The 21,142-nt window shown below is 41.1% G+C and overlaps 1 protein-coding gene across 2 annotated transcripts in view; it reads left to right on the top strand.

Annotated features, from left to right (window-relative positions):
• The window catches only part of THRB (thyroid hormone receptor beta), an 81,901-nt gene that overhangs the window by 33,579 nt on the left and 27,180 nt on the right, over window positions 1-21,142 (top strand). Inside the window, exon 1 of one of the 2 annotated variants that reach the window (XM_040965295.1) lies at window positions 9,914-10,410. The exons of the other annotated variant lie outside the window; for it this stretch is intronic. Within the exon in view, the coding sequence (XP_040821229.1) occupies window positions 10,083-10,410 (328 nt within the window). The 5' untranslated portion in view covers window positions 9,914-10,082. Of the gene's footprint in view, window positions 1-9,913; window positions 10,411-21,142 lie in introns of those variants that run through there. 2 annotated transcript variants of the gene reach the window in all.

The raw sequence follows: 21,142 nt of genomic DNA, 5'->3' as shown, positions 1-21,142 counted from the left end.
TTCCTGCTTTTATGTGTGCTATGAACATTTAAGATGGACTCTCCTGCTGTTCAACTACATTACACATTATGGAGTCAGTAAGCTGTATGACAGATCTCCAACACTTACTCATGCCCTTTACAAGAAACTTTTGGGACTCTTTCACCAACATCTACACATTTTATTGCCAGCCCCCTACCAGCCATTGGTAACCCCGCTTCTCACATTCCATGACTCTGACTTTTGAGTGTTCCATACAGAAGTGAGATTGTGCAACACCAGCTCCCTGTGCCGGGTTTATTTCACTCCACATGAAGTCTTGTGGGTTCATGCCGATCTGCCCTAATCTGGAGCAGACTCACAGTCTTTCTCTGTCTTTCATGACATTGTCATTTTTTTGAAAACCACAGACTGATTATGCTGTAGAATGTCCTTTAGTCTCAGTTCGACTGATGTTTTCTCATGATTAGAATCAGATTATGCATTTTGGGCAGAAGTGCTGAATCACAATCACATCACATGATCTTTGTTCCTGCAAATGTGCGAACATTGCTGTGTCCTTTAGAAATTGGTTACCAGCTTACAAACCACCTGTGCTATGTGCACGAGGGCCTGGATCCTTGGTGGTGAACTGGTTCATCCTCCCACTGGGTTAGAAGAAAGCACCACCCCTCCAAGTACCAATTCCAGGCCCTGAGAATGAAGATCTCAAGTAAAAGCTGCTTGTTTCTCTGCCCCACCCCCGACACATGTAAGGTTGAATCACGGCGTGATACCTATCTTGAGACAGCATTTCCCAGTGACAGAGACCCAGCACTGACCCTCCACTGCCTGCAGACTCTTCCAAGAGTGTCACACACTACCACTTCCTCCTCTCCCCACGTTTGAGCCAGGCATTCTTTGCTTTTCGTAATCTAATCACCTTTCTGTGACACAACTGAGACCGCACTGCATCTCAAGTCAGTCTTGATGTTTGCTGTGTACCCTTCTAGAACATTTTAACAATTGAAGAATTTCAGTTCACAGTTCCTACATTCGGATCTCAGAGGCACAAACCTGCAGTAGGTCCTATTTTTGAAAACTCCTTTTATGGAGCCTCACCCCTAAAGGTGCAGTTCAAACATCACTTCTGTTGCCCTCTCACTGATTCCCATCACAATGACACAATGAGGTTTTTTTTTTTTTCTTTATGTTGCCATAACATTTTATTCTAGTATTAACCACACTCTGCTTAATCTTTCAGTGACTTCCAAACATGCCTGTTTGGTTGACAAAAGTATAAATTCATCTTGATGTATGCCAACAATTTATTATTTGAGTGTGTGTCCAATACTGGATCATGTGCTCAGAATAAGTGTTAAATGAGACACCTCCTTATGTCGTTGAAGTTTTCAACAGATGTGTTGCTAGGGCTTGGGGAGGAGGCCACCAGGACTGCCTTGATGAGAACTCCGTTGCCCCGGAAGCCCTCTCTGTTCTATCAGTGTGCTGGCTCCACCACTTGAGCCCCAAGTGTGCCTTGTTCCCACTTCAATGTTCTCATCATAGACAGTTCTGTTCCACTGCACCGGATCAGAAGGCAGTCCCTTTATGCTAATAAACCACACTGTCACTTTTTCAAGCACATTTTTGCAGAAACACATTCTGCTTGGTGATGGATTCTGTGCAGAAGGTTCCCCGGGGTATGCTTTTGTGGAGCTATAACAGGCGAGAACTATCAAAAAGCTTTTATTAAATACTGAAAGAGAGAAAAATAGAAGCAAATTCAGAGTCCAACACTCTTTAAAAGCAGGAGAACTTTGCATTTCCATTCCTAATGACACAGAGTCCATCTAAGAGTCCCAAAGGCCTGTCTCGTTCTGTGGCTACGTGGGGCTCACACTTCCACTGCGGCCTTCCAAGTGCCCTGGCACTTCTGACCAGTGTCTTTCCTCCGAGACTGAAAATAGAGCACTCCACTGCTGCAGCATCCCGGGTGCCTCCTCTGTGCTCCAGGTGCATCACCTGAAAAACACATGTCTCATCCAGGTGGTGCAGCCCAGCAAACAGTCTTGGCTCCAGGCTATACATCCAACAGAGCAGAATACTGACTTTCTCAAAGTCTGGCTCAAGGAGAACTTATGACAGACGTTACAAGACACACAAGGCTCTGTGATCAGATATGTTTGGGAAATGTTGTTATACAAACAGTTCAATGTACAAAGATCAATTATCTGTGTGTGACTCTCCAAAAATACACAACATGTTCTGTTCCAAACTTGTGTGACCATAGAACCTCTTTGCTATGGTTTTTTCTTCCTCAAAGTATTTCTTGGGACAGGTTTAATTAGACCACTTTGTGGATACTGTCTATTAATACAGTATCACAATGCTCCCTTGCTAAGAATTATACAGTTACAATGATTTAGGTCCATTTAGGGGTCCATAAATGGAGCTTACTAACCTGCCTGGAACTGAGGAAATAAAATTTTCTAAGGTGTTTAGAATTTGGCATGGTCCTAGAGGTTTCGTTGTCTATATAATTGATAGGAAGGTCAGGGGAATTCCAACCCCAGTCCAAAACAAGCCTCAGAAATCCCTTCCCTTCAAAGCAAGTTCTAACTTGAAAGCACTCAGATCATTTGGGAAAACAAAGAACCCACCTAGCCTGGAAGAACCGATAGAGTCACAGTATGTATGGCACCTGGCCCTAGAAGCCACCACCCACTTTGTGAATTTTCTCATAAAGTACATGTGGAATTTATAGCCAAGTTCTGTGTGTCGCTTCCTAGGATCCAGGAGAGACCCAGCACCCATGAGCCCTCATGTGCTATGGGTGTGGAGAAGGCTACTTCAGGTGTGAAGTGTCTAGTGGAGCTTGCCCAGCTGACACCTTTGCAGTGGTAATAGTTTGGAATCCTCATTTAAGAAAAAAAAAAAGCAATGAGATAGAAGATTGCAGAAAGACCACAAGAGTATGCTCAAAAGTTTAGTATATCCCTTGAGTCACTAAAGAATTTTTTTTTTAAATACTGCCTTTTATCTAGATATACTTTTGGCAGTTTTGCATTAATACCTGGAACCACACCCTTTGACCTTTAGAATGGAGACTTTCCTCCATGTGGAGTAGCTCTGTCTGAGAGCCTGGGTATTCCAGCGCTTTTGACAACCTCTCTCTTGGCAGAGGTAACCAGCAGCAGTGATTCCTATTCACAGTTCCATAATTTCATTGGCAGTAGGTTCAATCAACTGGCCCTACTCTATTCTTTAGTGGCAAAGATATAAAAGAAAACTGGATTGACTTTAGACACACAAATGTCTCTCCAGAACAGTCCAAGACTGAAATAAACCCCCTATTACAAATATATGAACTTTTCTCTTTAATATAAAAAAGATGCAAGTATTTTAATATACAGAAAACCCATTAAGTTTCTGCTGTGCTCAGTGTCAGGGACTTTTGGGCCAACAATGGGATGGAGAGGCTTATGAAATGCAGAGAAAATGACATTTCAATTCAATTCTGGAGGAGGAGAAGGGCTCTGCTACGTGGGGAGCTGAAGAGAGGGAATTTAAAACACAAGAACCTCTGAAGTGTCCTTGAGGCAGGAGCTTCAAGTTTCCGAGGAACTGGAAGGACAGTGTTTCGGGGCCAGTCAAGTATATGAGTGCAAGATGGTAGTTGATGGAAGGCTACCTTTTGGCGAAGAGTTCAAATTTGATTCTATTTGCAGTGAAAAGCCACTGAAAGAATTAAACAGGGGAGCTATGATTGGATGTTCAGTTTTTAAAACATCATTCCTTGTTTGTTCTAAGAAATGGGGCAAGGCCATTGCAGAGGCCATTCTGGATGCTCTAAAAGGAGAGAGAAGCTTGGGCTAGGATAAGGGCATTGGAGATATAAAGGTTGGATTAACAATATCTTCTGGAGGAAGAGCTTGTTAATGGCTTGGATGTAGATAAGAAGTGGAGAGAAAACTCAAAGAATGTTCCACCAGTGTTTCTCTAAAGCCCTCAGGTGGCGCTAAGACTGTAGGAGGAACAGGTCATAGGAAGAATTAAGTAGGATTTGCCTATGGCTGGGCACATAGGGATGGCAGTTGGTTCTAGTTTCAGAGGCCACATCTGGGAGGGAGACACACTTGGTGTCATTGGTTTGCAACTGATATTTACAGGTCTGAGACAGGATAAGTTGCCCCAGAGCAGGAACTGGCAAGCTTTTTACTTAAAGTCCCAGAAAGTAAATAGTTTCAGCAGGCTATGTAATCCTTTGCACCTACTCGATCCTTGTGGTGCAAAAGCAGCTGTAGATAATAAGTAACAAATGAGTGTGGGTGAGTTTTATTAATACTTTATTGATAGAAGGTGGGCCACATGCTGACCCCTGGCCTAATGTAAAAATTTTAGACTGGAAGAGAAGGTGACCCAAGACAGGGGTTAAGGTATTTCAGTAATAATAGTCATGATTATGTGTACATAAATATATCCTACTAGGCCTGTTTATTCTAAGAGCTTGACTTTATAAGCTAACTTCATATTTGTAATAGGAGAGGTAGTGTCATCTGTATTTTCCAAACACAATGCATATTTTATAAATAGCAAATGGGTACTGTTACCCTATTATACAGGCAAACAACTGTGGTGCAAATAGTTTATTTCTCTCTTTAGAGAGAAGTTGGTAGTCCAAGGCTAGTATGGCAGTTTTGTGAGTATCAGCAACCTGGAAGCCTTCCAGCTCATTCATCCACCAGCCCTAGAGTTTGATCCTCTTCTCATGACTCAATATGGTGTCTGGTGCTCCACGCACTTTATTTACATTGCAGGCAGCAGGAAAACAGAACGAAGGAGAAGCAACAAATGACATGTGCTGGTTGTCTTCTAGTTGTCTTTTGCGTTTCCTGGATGCCTCCTTCTATTACCTCTCATTGGCCAGAAGTTAGCTCATATCAAGCTGAAAGGGAAACTAGGAAATATGTTTGCTGGTTTGTTTGTTTAGCAAACTAAAGTGTGCCCAACTAAAATTAGACTTTCTGTTACTCAATCGAAAAAAAAACAGTAGAGGAAAAACTAGAAGTCTCTGACCAGTTGCTTTTGGGACTACCCATTATCTTTGTGCACTTTTGTGCAAATATGAAAGCATATCCAAAAAGTCCATGAAAAGATGTAATTAAAAGTAAGTGTGTAGGTGTTAAAAAATTGAAATCCACATATAATTTTTTCATAATATGCATTTTCTGTCAGCTTATTGAGGATTTTGATATAGTTGGTACTCCAGGCTTTTCCTGTTCAGCTGTCCTGAATGTCAGCCTCTTGGTGTTGAAGGCCTTCCTACTGTTCAAAATCAAGTCAGATATCACTTCTACCATGCTGTCGCTGGCTCCCAAGACAGATTCTTCCGGTGGCCCCATAGCAAGTGTGCCAGACTCCCTGGTACTTTGTCACTTCCTGGTATGTCTCCTTCAACTGTCTCCTCTGCTTATTTCAGCTCAAGAAGAGTTGAAACTAGGTGGAAATGTGGAAGGTCAGTTGTTCAGAACAGGAGGACAAACAAGTGAAAAATGTTCAGTGTCACTCAATATCTTGGAAATGCAAATCCAAACCACAATGATGTATCACCTCACCCCTGTTACAGTTGTTATTACCAAAAAGACAGAGAGCAGCAAATGCTGGCAAGGATAAGGAAAAAGAGGAAGTCTTATACACTTTTGGTAGAGATGTAATTTAGCACAACCACCGTGGAAAACAGTAGGGAGAGTCCTAAAAAGCTTAGATAGGACTGCTGTATGATCCAAAAATCCCATTACAGAGTATACACCCAAAAGGCATGAAATTATTGTGTCAAAGAAATACGGTCTCTGCCATGCTCATAGTAGCAATATTCACAATAACCAAGATATGGAATCAACCATACAGAAAATATGGTGTGTGTATATGCACAATGAAATACTATTTAGCCATAAAAAATGAAATTTGCAGCATAATCGTTGAAACTAAAAGACATTATATCATGTTAAATAAGTCATACAGAAAAATAAATACTTGTTTCCTCCTAATATGTGGAAGCTTTAAAAACTCACTGTAAACACAGAATGGTGATTAGTAGAGACTGGGAGGGGTGGAAGTGATTGAATATGGGTATTACATGAGTTGGAGCAAAGGAATAAATCCATGGTGTTACACAGCATAGTAGGGAGACATAATTCACAATATTCTAGTATATATTATAAACACAAATACAAGTAGAAAGCTCCAAACCTCTGTTTGTCATAAAGTGATATCAAAGAAGGGGGAATGTTGGATACTCCCGCGGGATCAGCGCATGTGTTAAAGTGTCATCCCACAGTCCACAAACAGGTGCAATTGTTATTCACTTAATTATAATAATAATAATAAACACAGAACAAAGGATGAAGCGAAACTGCAAATGAGGAAAGCGCGCAGGATGTCCCAGTCCGTGGTGGAGGGGCTGGGGTCAGACACCCAGTGGTTCTCCAAATTTGCTGCTGATGCATATAACTTGCAAAAGTTAAAAAACCTTGATGCTAAAGTTTCACCCCGCATTAATTCAGACTTTCTGAAAGTGACCCCTAGGCATCCATAATTGTTAAAGTTTCTCAGGTGATCTTGAAGAGCAGCTGTATTTGAGAGCCAACACAGTGGAAGCCAGAGGAAGAGAGCGACCTTGAGTGTCTGTTGTTTACCTCTGATTTTCTGAAAAGAGGAAGTTAGTCTTGTCCATTGGGTTATTTCCTTCTAGCTATTTCTATGATAAATTTGTATTGCTTGAGACACTTCTGATGAATGTTATTAAAACCACACCCAAGCTTAGTTAAGGCACTGTGGCCCAAATAACCCTGAAGCTTTTTCCTAAGTAGCTAAATTAGAACTGTCAGTCAAGAGCATGAGAAAGTAATGTTGCTGAAGCTTACCTTATTTGTGGCACATAATATATATTCAGTTTGCTTTATCGACTTAACATAGAAGCACACATGATTGATCACAAGTAACAGCTGTGGCTGTGTCTATTGGGATGTGGGCCACCATATTTCAAATTCAATGTCAGTGTTCAACTCCCGTTCCAGCCAGTAGTAATGACAGTGTCGTATGTTCATTCCAAGAATATTCTCACTTGGTATGAGAAAAGAAAGTTTTGGAATTCCAGAAAACTTTTTCTGCTTTCTCCAAATATTAACAAAAAAAAAATTAGTAAGAAGATAGGTTTTCTTAAATATTTTTTGAGAGTTTATTCTTTTTTAAGATTTGTTTTTATTTGTTTGAAAGTCTACATAGCCAGAAGATAAATTGGAGAGCTCTTCCATCCGCTGGTTCACTCTCCCAGATGGCAGCTACAGAAGGCAGGAGCCAGGAGCCCCTGGGTTTCCCACACGGGTAGCTTGGATCATCTTTACCAGGTGTATAAGCAGGAAGCTACACTGAAAATGGAGTAGCTGGGACCTGAATCAGCACCCATACAGCATGCCAGCATTGCAGGTGCCACCTTTCCCCCCTACACCTCAATGCCAGCGCCTGCATTTTTTTTTCTATTCAAAAATTTCTGAAGGAATTCAGGATTTTTTTTTTTAGATTTAATAAAAATGCTGCTGATACTCAGACATCTCTCAGATGTTCGGCCAAAAAGGTAAGAGAAACGAAGTCTTTCAGGAGCTAGTGTTGCTTTTTTCACTGCAAGGAAATATTTCTAGTGCCAGAGTAAAAGAACACTGTGATTTGTCAAGCACATTTACAGATTTCTGGAAATTGTTTTTAAGTGTTCCTTTGCAATGGAAATTGAGGCTCTGGCTTTAGTTGACCTGGTTATTGGTGAAAAAAAAAAAGAGCTTGCCTGGATTTGTGCTTTCAGTGAAACAGAGAGGAAAAAATACACTGGGTAGAACTACAAAATGGGATGGATTCGATTCACAGCTCCCAACCAGAGACAGGGACCTTGGAACATGTGTGCTTGCCAGGGGGGAAAAAAAAGCTGCTTTATTGAAAGATTAATTTTCAAATTCATTTTGGAAATTTGAGATAAATGAGATTGGGGGGAAAAAATCCTAAGGCATGGATCCTTTTCTCTAGAGGGTTTGCAGAAAATAGTCACTGCTTCCAATAAAATGTTTTGACATTTTCAGGAGGGAGAAAATGTTCATTATAATGTTACGTATATGTCTTCCCAAAAGCATTTGCAAACAAATCTTTTATTTGTTTGAAGAGTAATCAAAGAGTAAAAACACGAGTAAGATGTTAGCTGTGTTCTTCATTCCTTAGCGTACCTTTCGTGCTTTCTAGGATGTTGTAATCCATTTCCCAGCTTCAAGTGTACAAATTGCAAAGCATGTCTTTACTTGTTTTATGGATCACTTGCAGTTTTCTGAGGAGGCTTGTGGCTAACCATCCCCCGGGACTGCCTGGGTTTCTTATTTGGTCTCGTTCCTTGCCTGTTCTCTAATTCCTCATCATCTTCCCTTGGGGCAATGGCCCTCTGAACCACAATGACCTACCTTACTTTGTGCATGTAACACACGTGCTAGTAAGCCACTCGGCAACAGAGGCCATGGTTGGTGTTTTGTTTTCTATTTTTTTAAAACAGCCATTCCTGTAGCTCTTACCTCCCTGCTTTGTTGAGTAGCTGTCATATCTTCCTGCCATATACCCCTGTCCCAGTATTCACATTACAGTGATGACCAGAGCCGTACACATCCAAAGCAGAAGTCTCACTGTTGCAAGTTGGAGTGGGTCTGTGGCCCTTTAGGCAGGCATATCAACAATGTCACATACTCATGAACCAACAGTAACCCCAGTGTGAACATCACCATCCAAGGCCCAGTCTCGCAAATAGTTTGTGGAAAAGAAGCAAGCATCGAATTAAAAACAAGCAATCTGCCCCTACTGATATTATAAGATGCACCATAGGCACGTATGTGGAGACACACGCTGGCCACCACCTCAGGGAGAAATGCTGACAACTAATCATGTTAACAAACTGCATATTTGTTACCTTCCTAGTTGAAAAGATCTGGTGATTCTTACAGAAAATCCTTCTCCTTTTTGGACCACTATCTTTTAATATCAAGTGTATAAATACTGCTGAAGCCACATTACAGCTTGAAAATCAGCGAATGATAAGATTTCAATGGAAATAAAATGACAGATGTACCCAATTTAGAACTAGTCCTCATTCAAAACATTGTCTCTTTCTCTCTCTCTCTCTCTCTCTCTCTCTCTCCCTCTCTCTCTCTTTCTTTCTCTCCCTCCTTACAAACAAAACATAAATCCAGAATTGGACGAAGTTCATTTAAGCTCTAGGGCTTACGTCTATTAGTGCTAATGAAGTAGAAAATCATCAGGTGTGAGGGACAGAATATGGACACCTGCAGCGTTTTCATACATTTGTCTTCCTTGGCACATTTGCAAAACCAGCAGGATCCATGCGTCATGGGGAGGTGTTTGGATCCTGCCATCAGATGCCAATCTGTAACACTCAACAACAGATTCAGCCGCTCACATTTGTACAACTGGATTAATGTTTTGGAATCAGCTCATTACTCCTGGATTTTCTCTGGTTCATGCTAATAAGCTAGATTATTGATTTTAGGATTGTCTGTGCGCCTCGGGTATTCTCTCAGATGTCTTTATCATGTTTCAGGCTTAAGTTGTCAACCAAACTGACATCACCATGAGTAATCATTTTCTAATCACGTTGAAAGGGGTTAAAAGCAGCATGTAAGATGAATCTTCACAACGTCAGAGTACCAGGAACCTGCCTGCCTGTCACTCCTCCTGTCTGGGTGGAGGTCATTCCCACCTGCCTACCATCTTCCCCAGGAATTAGCTGCATGTACAGCTTAAGACCTTTAGTCATAAATCTGCTTTCCAATACGTTTGAATGGCAGGAGAGCTCCAAAGACACCTCCGTGAAAATAGGATTTTAGCACATCAAGTGCTATTGCAGAGGAAAGCCGGCTGGGTTGCAGTGTGGGGTGGTGTTTGTGTGTCCTCCCCTCTGTTTCATGTGTATGGATGTATGCTTCTGAGTGTATATGCCTGGCTCATAGGGGGCCTGGAGTTCTGCCTGCATGCATAGAAGGTGCATATATGTAAAGTAGAAACTGAACCAGGGTACCAAAATGAACTCCTGTATGCAAGAAATATATGAAGTGCACCCAGCTGCCAGCAGCAATCGCTCCATGCAACTCTCTGATTCCTACGCGTGTTTGGAAGACAGTCCAGGTTCCAATAGCTGTGGAGCAGTGGCTGTGCCCAGCCACAGTATATATATGGAGCAGGCCTGGGCACTGAACCAGCCTTATACCTGTAGTTACCCTGGAAACATGTTTAAAAGCAAGGACTCTGACTTGGACATGGCCCTGAATCAGTACGGCCAGCCTGAATATTTCACTGAAGAAAAGCCTACTTTTCCTCAAGGGCGGTCACCATCGTACTCTCAGAGAAAAGGTAGGGACCACATCGCTTCCATTTGTTCAAAGTTTCAGTGTGTGTCTCCGTTGCGTCTGAAAGTTGCTGTTTGCATCTGCGTTGTCAGATTTTTGAATTTGAACACTGAATATTCGAAATTAAAATCAGCTGTAAGGGAGGTTGCTAGGTGATTGAAGGACGATCTGAGCACAAAAATCCTCAAGCATTATTGTCTTTATATATAAAAGTGGAATTGAGTTGGTTTTTCTAGGCTGTATTCTGCAGTGTGACATATATATGTATATTACATGTATATATTGCCCAAAGTGAATATTGCCACATTCTTTACTGAAAAAAAATTATTTAAGTGGCTTCCCCTTGCTAGAGAGAAGGTAGCGCCGTAAGTCTCCCCTGTTTGGGTCCACATTAAAAACCTACTGGACTTTTTCTTGATGCTTTGGTGAAAATATCTTTTTGTTAATAAAATATTTCAGTGATCTCTTTGACATACTGAACTGATTTGTTAGAGTTTCTAAGTGTTTTCATAGATTTACTTGTCAAGGTAACTGGAAAAAAAGATCTATTTGCAACTATATAGAATTCTTGGAATGTAAAACTCAAATAAAAACTGATGTATTTTATCTGGCGTTTGTGTTCCTGAAGTATAACATTCCTAGAATTGTGTCAAATAAACTGTATACGAAAGCAAGTGAGATTGCCTTTTTAAAAATCCAGTATTAAAATAATGTGCAATATCTATTTGTCTTCATAAACACTGTGACTATCTAGAACAATTTAGTTTTCTATAAATAAAATATTTTGTGTGTTACAAACAATTACAGTGGAAGTGAACAGGTCGTGCTCAGGGACTTGGTAATAACTACCAGAAGATGTACTTTTAAAAATATCTTAAATTCTAATGCACATATGCCAGAAACTTGATTATTCTGCATATAATCCACAGGCTATACATAGAGAATCAACTTTGTAGATTTCCATAATTGGCAAACATATGATGTCCTTTGGTCTTAGAAGGTAAATTTCTCTGTGACATTATGGTTTATTTGATTATGCTTTCTATAAAAATTGTCATTAGCTTTTCTTAATGTGATTAAATGTAGCCTGTTAAGAAAACCAATACAGAAATTGCTGAAATTAAATTCCCTGTGTAATGTTTACATTATGTATAACATTGTTCTATAATGCTTAATCAGTGTAAACAAAATGACAGAATTTAGTTTGTTAAGTTAGTCAGTATTTTCACCTAATTTCCTATCCTCCTGAAGAACACCAGAGTCTCCCGTTTATGATAAGGGCCGTGGCATGGAAAGTCTGTAAGGGCAAATCTGAAATAGATTGAATTGTGTGTACTCTGTCTCACTATTATAAGCAATGCACCTTTGAAAAAGAAGAAATTAGCATTGCCTCATTCAGCCTAGTTGGGTATATCGTTCATGGATATATCTTTTCATGGATCATAGGAAAATACGGGTTTTTTTTTTAATGTTTCTGTCTAGGTATTCTTAAAAATTCCTGTATTGCCTCTTTCAGTTCTTTTCCTTTTCGTTTTTTCCATGATATTTTCTTCAAGCAATGTTGGGAAATGTTTGCTTACAAAATGTGACACTAGGGATTTTTTGCTAATTACTTTGATGCATCAGCTGGAGGAAAAGACACATTGTCTGCATATATTGATGTAATTTCTCAAACCCATATGCTATTACAAAGCCACTGCCACCTGCCAAATTCACTAAATCAAAGCAGACAAATATTCTTAAAGCGTTATTATTTACTGTTTCAAGTCTTCCAGCAAATCCCAGTAAAACTAAACCTAGCTGTTGACTGTCTCTTAGGACAGAAGGTCGTACTCAACATGCTTATCCATATTGATCCACTATTGATTTTTGTTGTTGCTAGAGCACATCAGTAGAGCCTCATCAAGGCAAAGTTAAGAGTATAAACAGGTACTCGGAGGGGGACAGTTCTCATTTTCCAATCGGGCTTGTATTTGTTTTCATGAAATTCATAATTGTTTCTGTGTTTGTTGCTGTTACTACAGTTCTGTAACTTCAATAAGGCAGCTGTTTTAAATTTTCTTTACTTTTCTAGAATGGCTTACTCTCTAGCTTTTGATTGGGCTTTTCTAGTACACAGAGAACGGGCATAATTTTGTTTTTTAAAAAAAATGAAAAATAAAGGACAAAAAAGAGTAAGGCAAGGACAGGGAAAGAAAGGAGAACATGGTGGGTACACATTGTTGAAATAAAGGAACGCTATGTTCCCTTTGTGGAGCAAGCATGATCATCTTTATTAGCAGGCTTTAGAATAATTTTGTGTTTTGTTTCCGCTGTTTCTCTAAGTGTTTTAATATATACCCAAGAGAGGAAAATATTAGGAACCTCTTAAAAACATTCAGAACAGGAAGGAAGGAAGGAAGGAAGGAAGGAAGGAAGGAAGGAAGGAAGGAAGGAAGGTAGGTAGTTCAGTTCATGGAATCACATTTAAAATAAAGCATCAAGTACTAAGAGAAGAAGGAAGTAATGTGATTTTCACAGTGAGGAGAACTGAGATGCAGAACAGGGTGTCTGTCATATCCCAGAAGGAGTATGAGAAAGCAAAGTTTTGAAAGTGACAAATCATGGAAATCCGTCAGCTGTTCAGAAGATAGGCACTCCTTGTCTTTCCAGGAAAAAAAAGTAATGATTGGTTGTTTCCGGATCAGTCAGCATGGTCAGTTTTGACTGCACTCTTCTAGTCCCCAGAAGTTCGAGAGAAGGAACAAGTTTGGAAACCAGAGAAGTGGCAGTGGTTGCGGTTTCAGTAGAGTTTAAAGTCATGACATCTCTTTCACCAGAAACTCCAATCATATTCCAAGTGCCAAACAGCTTTCATCTGGCTGCTCTGCAAGCCCCTGTTGCCCATCAGCCACTGGCCGCGTTTAAACAGAACCCTTCCTGGGAGACTATTCTGTGCAGCTCTCCCTCCACGGCATTCTGTGCTTGGCTGCTGTGTCCCAGCTTTCTTTAGAGAGATGGCATGTTCTAGAGCATTCTGCTCAAAGCATAATGTCCTGATTTGGGGCATCAAGGAGCTGGGTGTGTTTCTCCTTTGGTAGTTGGGAGTAGAAGCGCCACATAGTAGTAAGGTTTCTGCTTCCATTGCCGTGTGTGTGTGTGTGTGTGTGTGTGTGTGTGTGTGTGTGTGTGTGTGTGTGTGTGTTTCTGTAACTGTGTTGACTCTGTATGACTTTAAAACAATGGAAATTGTAAGTTGTGGGATGTTTGAAGTGACCCACATCCAAAGAATTAAACAGTTAAGCTGCCAAAGAAATATAATCTCAAATTGGAATTTCTTCGGCATCTTATAAGAATAGAGAAGAATTGCAATTACTTTTCAGTAGAGTCAGGAATGGGGTGGCTCTGAAATCTTCCCCATAAAAACAGGTTCCAATAAACTCTGGATTGACAGTCTAGTGAAGGTAACAGAAAAAGAAACCAAACTAGGGAAGATTTGATTCCACTGCACAACCATGAACTTGAACTTCCAATTTCTCTTTCTCAGCCTTTCTGTGTCCCCTGCTTGCTCCCACCGTCTCTGTTTCTCTCCACTTTTCCAGCATTTCTCTGCCCTCCTCCCTCACTCTTCCTCTCTAGTTGCATTTGTTTAATTTAAACATAGAGGTAATCAGTCTATGCAGTGAACCATTGAGTATTGGAGACATTGTCTCCCACTAAATACTATTAAGTGACAATAGCACTCTAGAAAATGTGCCACTGTTTTTAAAAAACACAGAACACATTTGTCTCTCAAAAAAAAAAATTAAATGAAGAGCTTCTTGACATACCCAGGCATGGCAGCAAAGAGCGGTAACAGTCTGCAATCCAGGCACATGTGCAGACAAAGGCAGGCGTTGATGTTCCTTCCTTTTCTGAGAATTAAGTTATCTGAATGTGCCAAAGGCACAGATGTCAGGGACTTCACTAGATGCCCTGACCTCATCTAAAGCACATGCCTTTGTCTCTTTTGGTGAACACAAGATGATAGAATCCAAGGCTATGGGAACAGGTAAAAAGCAGACAAGTGGCAGCCTGGGTTGGCTTCAGGTCCATCTTAATATGCTGGCCTCTGTCCCTGAGTGGACACTTCCCACGGGCGGAATTCAAGCTTTCTTCTCAGCTCCAGTTCAAGGGCATTCAGCCTGGGACCAAGCTGCTGCCCAACCCACCATCCCTGCTGGCCCAGCCTTTCTGAGCCCATCCTGTTCTGGTCTCCTCCTCTGTACCCCTTCTGTTCCCAGCAGTTTGGTGGCAGTGTTCCCACCCTTTGCACCTGCCACAGGGATCCTTCTCAAGGTTCTTACCCAAGGCTTTGGCCTGCTAGGACAAACACCAGCTCTTTCCTGGGTTTTGACCCTGGCTGCACACTTCCGTTTGCATCAATTACTGTTCAGTTCCTTCCCACCAAACTCTTTATTTAGCCAGCACCACACTCTCTCCACAACCCCTTCCTTCAAAAGTAAGTATTCCTTATTTTATAAAACAGTTCCCAATCATTTGTGCCAGCAACATATATATATATATATATAGCCAAGCTAAGTGCCTGCATTTTACATTCAAGTACCTGGGTATAATTCCTGGCTCCAGCTCCCAATTCTAGCTTCCTGCTAATATACCTTGGGAGGGAGCAGGTGGTGGCCGAAGTACTTGAGTCTCTGACATGCATGTGAATGGAGTGCCTGGCTCTCCTGGCTTTTGACTTCAGCTCTAACCCAGCAGCAGTTGTCATGGGTATGTTAAGAATGAGCCAATGAATACATCTCTCTTCCTCCCTGACTCTCTCTCAAGTAAGTGTTTACATTCTTAAAATAAAGTGTGTGTGTGTGTGTGAGAGAGAGAGAGAGAGAGATCAGACAAGAGTTTCTCAACTTGGCACTATTTAGTACCAGAAATGCTTTGCTGTGGGGCCATCCTATATGCTGGAGGTATTTAGCAACATTCTTGGCCTCATCCCCTAGATGCTAGCAGGAAACCTCCCAGTTCCCAGTTGCCACAGCCAAACCTGACTCCAGCTGTTGCCAGCTATCCACTGGCAGGGGAGGCCAAATCACCCCAGCTGACAGCCACTACATTAGTGGTGAAGAGCTTAATATTTAGAAAACATCTGAAGTCAAGAATCCTTTCATAATGTGAAAATCCTCCTGCTTTGTAGATGCCCCAGTTCTTTGTCTCTTGAGCTCTTTTCAGCTAAATACACAGACACTCATGCAGCTCCATCCTTACCTCTGTGTCTGTGGTCTGAATTTGCTTCTCTTTGTCATGTGTGCTTACCTGTATCCGGTCTATATCAATCGCAAGAACCATGGAGACGATGCTCCCTATTCACACTCTGTAAGGTGACATCCACCACAGTTGCAGAATGCACCTGCAGGGACACCACACAGCTGGCGACAACGGTGGTGCGACTCAGGTAACATGAGCACCCTTCCTACAACAGAAACCCAAAGAGCTAATAACCCACAGTGTTACAGCTATAACCTTTTATTCCATTTTGAGGAGATTTTCAGATTTTCCAAAAGGTACTCATTTTGCTCAAGGATTCAAGTCATGAAAAAACTATGGGTGCTTTCGTATGAATCCGGAGCCATAAACCGATTTTCCAAGTAAAATCACAGCAAAGTCTTTCTCACTCCCTTTGGTGCTTTCAGTTTGTGCTTTCCTACCCTTCCAATAAGCTTTGCCATTTTGCTTTCTAACCCATGTCCCCGTTTTATGTTTATTTTCACTTATTCCAAAAAGCCACACACACAAGAGAGAGAAAGATCTTCGATCTACTGGTTCACTCTCCCAATGTTCACAACAAACAGGTTCTGTTCCAGACCAAACCCAGGAACCAGAAACTTCATCCAGATCTCCTGTGTAAGTGGCAGGACATCGGGCTATCATCTGCTGCCTCCCAGGATGGAAACTGAGTTACAGCAGAGTAACTGGGCAGCCTGAGTGATGGGTTAACCCACTGCACCACAATGCCCACCCCGTGTACCTCATGTTAACACAGGCAACAATTTCATTAGCATCAAGATTCTTAAAACTCCAACACTTTTAAGAACCTGAGTGCCAGTACCCATAAAAGAAAAAGAGAGTTCTTTTCCTAATGGCTGCTTAACTACACTGTTCAACCAAAATACACTATGTCTCTGTGTTGTACACTGAGGATATTTTTCACTTTCATAAAGACGTGTGTTCTCTTTAGTTTTTTGCACACTTGTTTTGTCTCCCTACTTTTGATAAACATGAAAATTCTGTTAAATATTCGTTTGCTTCTGAAACAACATAGAGTGATCACTCAGAGAAAGGGTAAGCAACGTTTGGTCCAGGGGTTGGGGCATGGCGTGCAGTGCCGGGGAGGCCTCACTGAGGTGTGTCTTGGTGGGGAGATGGAGCTGTCTTCTCCGTTCAGTGGCTTGCTGCTCTCTGAGATTGGTCTCAGTTATTTCCAGCTCTTCATGGAAAGCCAGAACTCTGGATTTCATTGAAATCTCCTAGTTGTAAAAATCAACTCCTATTCTTTTTGTAAGCCCTCAGTTAGCCGCACACTGTAGGCTGCAAATGCATGCACCTTTTTGATTACAAGTCTGAATGAAACTCATTATACCCCCCTGTTTGCTTTCTTCGTAATTTGCATCATCATGTGTTTTAACTCAGACTGTGGATGGTAAGGTTGTGTTGGCCACTCCAGAGACAGGGAGAAGAAAATTGAGCTAGCGACTTCCTGAGTGTGAAATGATATCATGCCCAAGCCTAGTCCTAAAAAATTAGTTGTGTATGTTTTAATAAGTTTTAGGAATTCTTGAGCCAGGAGAAACCATCCAAAACCATTTTACCCTTTAAGATCTCAGATGGAAACCCAAAGTCCTCATGCCATGTTCTAGATGAATCTCTGGCCGGACCCTGCTCTTGTTTGCTTGCCTTGCTCCACCCCCAGTCATTCTGGGTTCAAAGCGTTGGACTCCAGTGTCTGCTGTCCAGCCAGCCAGCCAGAAGGTGGAGAGTGAAGGGAAGTTCAGCGAGGGTGGTGACAGCACTGTTCTGAAGTTTTGGGGAAGCAAGAGGCCGTAAAGCAGTTCTGCAGGAAGTTTGAGCAGTAAAACAAAAAAACCCTCTTGTCGTTTCAGCTGTGAACCTGGGGCTCCTGCACGGAGCAGGCTTGTACACACTATTCAATAAATAAATGCGCAAATGGAAGGTCTGATGAATTATAAGAGTGTTTATCAGGGCTAAAGATTAACAGGATGCAAAGCTTGGTTCCTAATGCCAAGAATTAAATGTAAAAGGAATCAGGATTAGTATATTGGGAAAAGGCTAGAAGATAAGCCATTTAGGGTTTTTAAGTGTGTAAAGAAATGGCTTAGGGAAGAACGAGCAGAAAAGAAGCTTAAATTAGAAAGGTCTAAGCTGTAGGCTGAATTGAGGGAGTTCAGTATAAAATTGAATGGAGATCGACTGTGTAATGTTTTCCCAGCTCTGTTAATGTACTAAAGGTCATTGAGTTATATGGTATGTGAATTATAGCTTAATAAAGTTATTGCCCAAAAATGTTTTAACAAGTGATATTTTACCATGTCAACCTACTTCATGTGCAAGGTAATAATTAGCAACTCATCAGACACTGCCAAATGTCAAGTAGAAAGAAAAACTGCCAAGTCCTATGTTGAACAAACAGATGGGATTTGCTTTCATGAAAATATGCTTAATCAAGTGGCAGCATTGCTTATTAGTCTGAAAAAACAGTACAAATAAGAGTTAGGGAAGCCTCTCAATGTGAAATAATTGCCCCTTATCATGGCTTTCATTTGTTTTCTGGGAGGGGCAGGCATTAGCCAGGTTCTTTAGCAGTCACCTGGGAAAGAACACTAAGGAATACTTCCTTAGGTGAACAGCGTAGCTTCCAGGCCTACGTCTCCCGTTTGTGTTTCTGGATAGAATTCAACACTGACTTTATAATATCCCTCTGTGCCCACTTCCACCAGCGGAACTAATTCTGTATTGTGTATTCTCCTTAGCTCGGTACATTGACCAGTATGGGATTCATTTAGAGAATCAGCAGATGAGAAACATGGAGATACAGAAATAGAGCACCAAGAAATGGTTACATTCTACAGGAGAACTGATTAGTATGTGATTTCCAGTATATCTAGGAACCTGCAGTGAATACCCAACTTCCTAGTCATCATCTGTAGGATGATGTTCCCTGATGGAAGTTAGTTAATGAAGAATCATGGACTTGTTCATCATGACTGACATTTCACTAGGCGGTGTCTGCTTTAGATGAGTAAGATGGCTTGGATTAATACGTTAGAAGGTGGAATAAGCTAGTATGATCATGTAGGCAACCACCATCGACTTAAGTAGTGTTTTCTGCGAACGCTTTGATAGCTGAACTAAAGACATGTATTCACCTCCACCCACTAAGAGGATAACTGGGGAGAAAAAGGAGAATAAAGCAAAGCAGTGAACAATCAGAAAAATGGAAGGAGTCTCTGCCACACACTAATTCCAAGGCTCACCAGAATCCCACAGGTCAAACAGTTTGACCTCAAAGTTGTTAGGCTACAGAGAGAAGAAAGCCTTCAATGTCCTTTTACTAATGCCAAAAGCAAAACAAGCAGGAATGAAACAGGGAATGGAATGGAGAAGAGGATGAACTACCTACATCTTTCTGACTCTGGTTCATGTTCTCCGACACCATGTTACAGCCTCTCCCAAAACAAATGGCACAAGGACCATGCTGCCCCAGTTGCATTAAATTGACAAGAACCACAGTGTCCCAGCTAGATTAGCATTGGCCTCCTTAGCTTTGCATTCTCCATTTGATGTGAACAACTCCACAGTGTTCACTGTGTGGGACCAGTTGTGCATTAGACCAGGTGAGTGAGATCCAGATGTAGCTTTCCTCACAACATCTGCTTTTACCAGATAGTTTCAACAGTTGGGTTGTTTTGTATGAAGTAGCCATCTCTACGCATACACAAGCACATGAGAACACATCCTTATCAACGCTTGTCATTTATTTCAATTTGCTGAAACATTGTTAGTGAGTGGAAGGTGATATCTCATTGTGTTTTTAATGTACATTTCTTCATAATGATCTTAAGCTTGTCTTCATGTTCTTTCCTTTATTTTCACCTCTCTTTCTTTCACACGAATAATTAGGCTTGTAGAAACAACTCAGTTGTTTACATAAATGCTTCCCAAAGTACTGGCCTAGCACTAAGCCCATTGTAGATAGTAAATAAATGTCTGCTGAATTCAGGGATACAGGGATGATTGGATGAATGCACAAACTATCCAAGTTCGTTTTCTTTCCTAAATTTCTCCCCAAATTCTCTTTTTAAACATGCCTCATGATCAGGACCAATGTGAAGGCTCAATTGGCTAATTCTCCCCTTGTAAATGCTGGGATTCCCTTATGGATGCTGGTTCATGTCCTGGCTGCTCCTCTTCCTGCTCCTTGCTTGTCACCTGGAAAATAGTAGAGACCCTTGGGACCCTGCACCCATGTGGGACACCAGAAGGAAGCTGCTAGCTCCTGGCTTTGGATCAACTCAGCTCTGGGTGTGTGGCCATTTGAAGAGTGACCCAGTGAAAGAAAGACCTTTCTCTCATCTTTCCTTCTGCCTGTAAATCTGCCTTTCCAATAAAAATGAAATAAATTAAAAAAAATACCTAATGAACATTTTGAAACCCTAGAAGTGAATTCAACAGATGACTCATGGTTTGCATGATCCGAAAGTAAACTAAGAAAACTCTGATGCTTTAAAAAGATAATCTTGTACATTACTAGTCTCACTTTGATGTCATTTATCTGCCTCCTGAGAAGGAACATTTTTCTAAATTAAAGTGTGAGTAAAGTGATTTCTAAGAAATTATGAAAAAGACTCATTTTTCTCTTTTCAGCATGGGTTCTTTCTCTGAAAAGTAAGCCTTCAGTGACCTAGTTTAATAATAATAATAATAATAGGACCTATGAAGATGTCATGGCAAAATATGCAGTAAGCATGTGCCATTCCAACCTAATTAATCTTTGCTAAAATCAAAGGAAACTCACTGAGTCAAAGAATTTCATGAAGGTGCTAAGATCAGGAGAAACAATAATTTTTGCTTTCTCAGTCTCTCCCTGGTTCCCATCCCAACCACTCATGCCTTGTTTTTGTTGATTTCTTGGTCTCCTCTGTGTATCTATGGTAAAAACCCTGATCTGTGCAAGTTGCATTTGGCCTGATCAATCCAAGACTGCTCTGGGGCATCACTTCTACACTTGATCTTAGGCAAAAGGCCGAGAAGTGATTGGCGGCATCATTTCTGCATGAGAGGGAAGCTGCCAAGACAGAAGTAGAGTAACTGCATTTGTCCTGCATGAATAGAACCTCGATTACTTCAGACTACCCAGCATTATTAGATAGTGTATCATTAATACCACATCTACCAGATTTTATTCCACTGATGGTCTTACTCTATTTAAATGCTCTACTTTTAGGAGAAAATAAATCAGCCTCTCTTACACTGGAAGGGTCACCTCTGCTGATAGGTTCTAGTGTGGCCTTGAGGAAGGCCAGGCCTCAGAAGACTTCTTTCTTTACTACAGAAGTCCCTAAGAATCACCCAGGAACTGTACAGCTGACCAATTTTCTCAACCTTATATCCTGCAGGATAATTCTAAAATGGATCTAATCTTTTCCAAAGACAAGCTCCGGAATCATAAGCCTTGCACAAGT

Source organism: Ochotona curzoniae, unplaced genomic scaffold (genome assembly GCF_017591425.1).
Source record: "Ochotona curzoniae isolate NIBS_2020 unplaced genomic scaffold, NIBS_Ocur_1.0 contig_1302, whole genome shotgun sequence".
In the NCBI taxonomy this organism is placed as follows: Eukaryota; Metazoa; Chordata; class Mammalia; order Lagomorpha; family Ochotonidae; genus Ochotona; species Ochotona curzoniae.
This window is presented reverse-complemented; position numbering and strand designations above follow the sequence as displayed.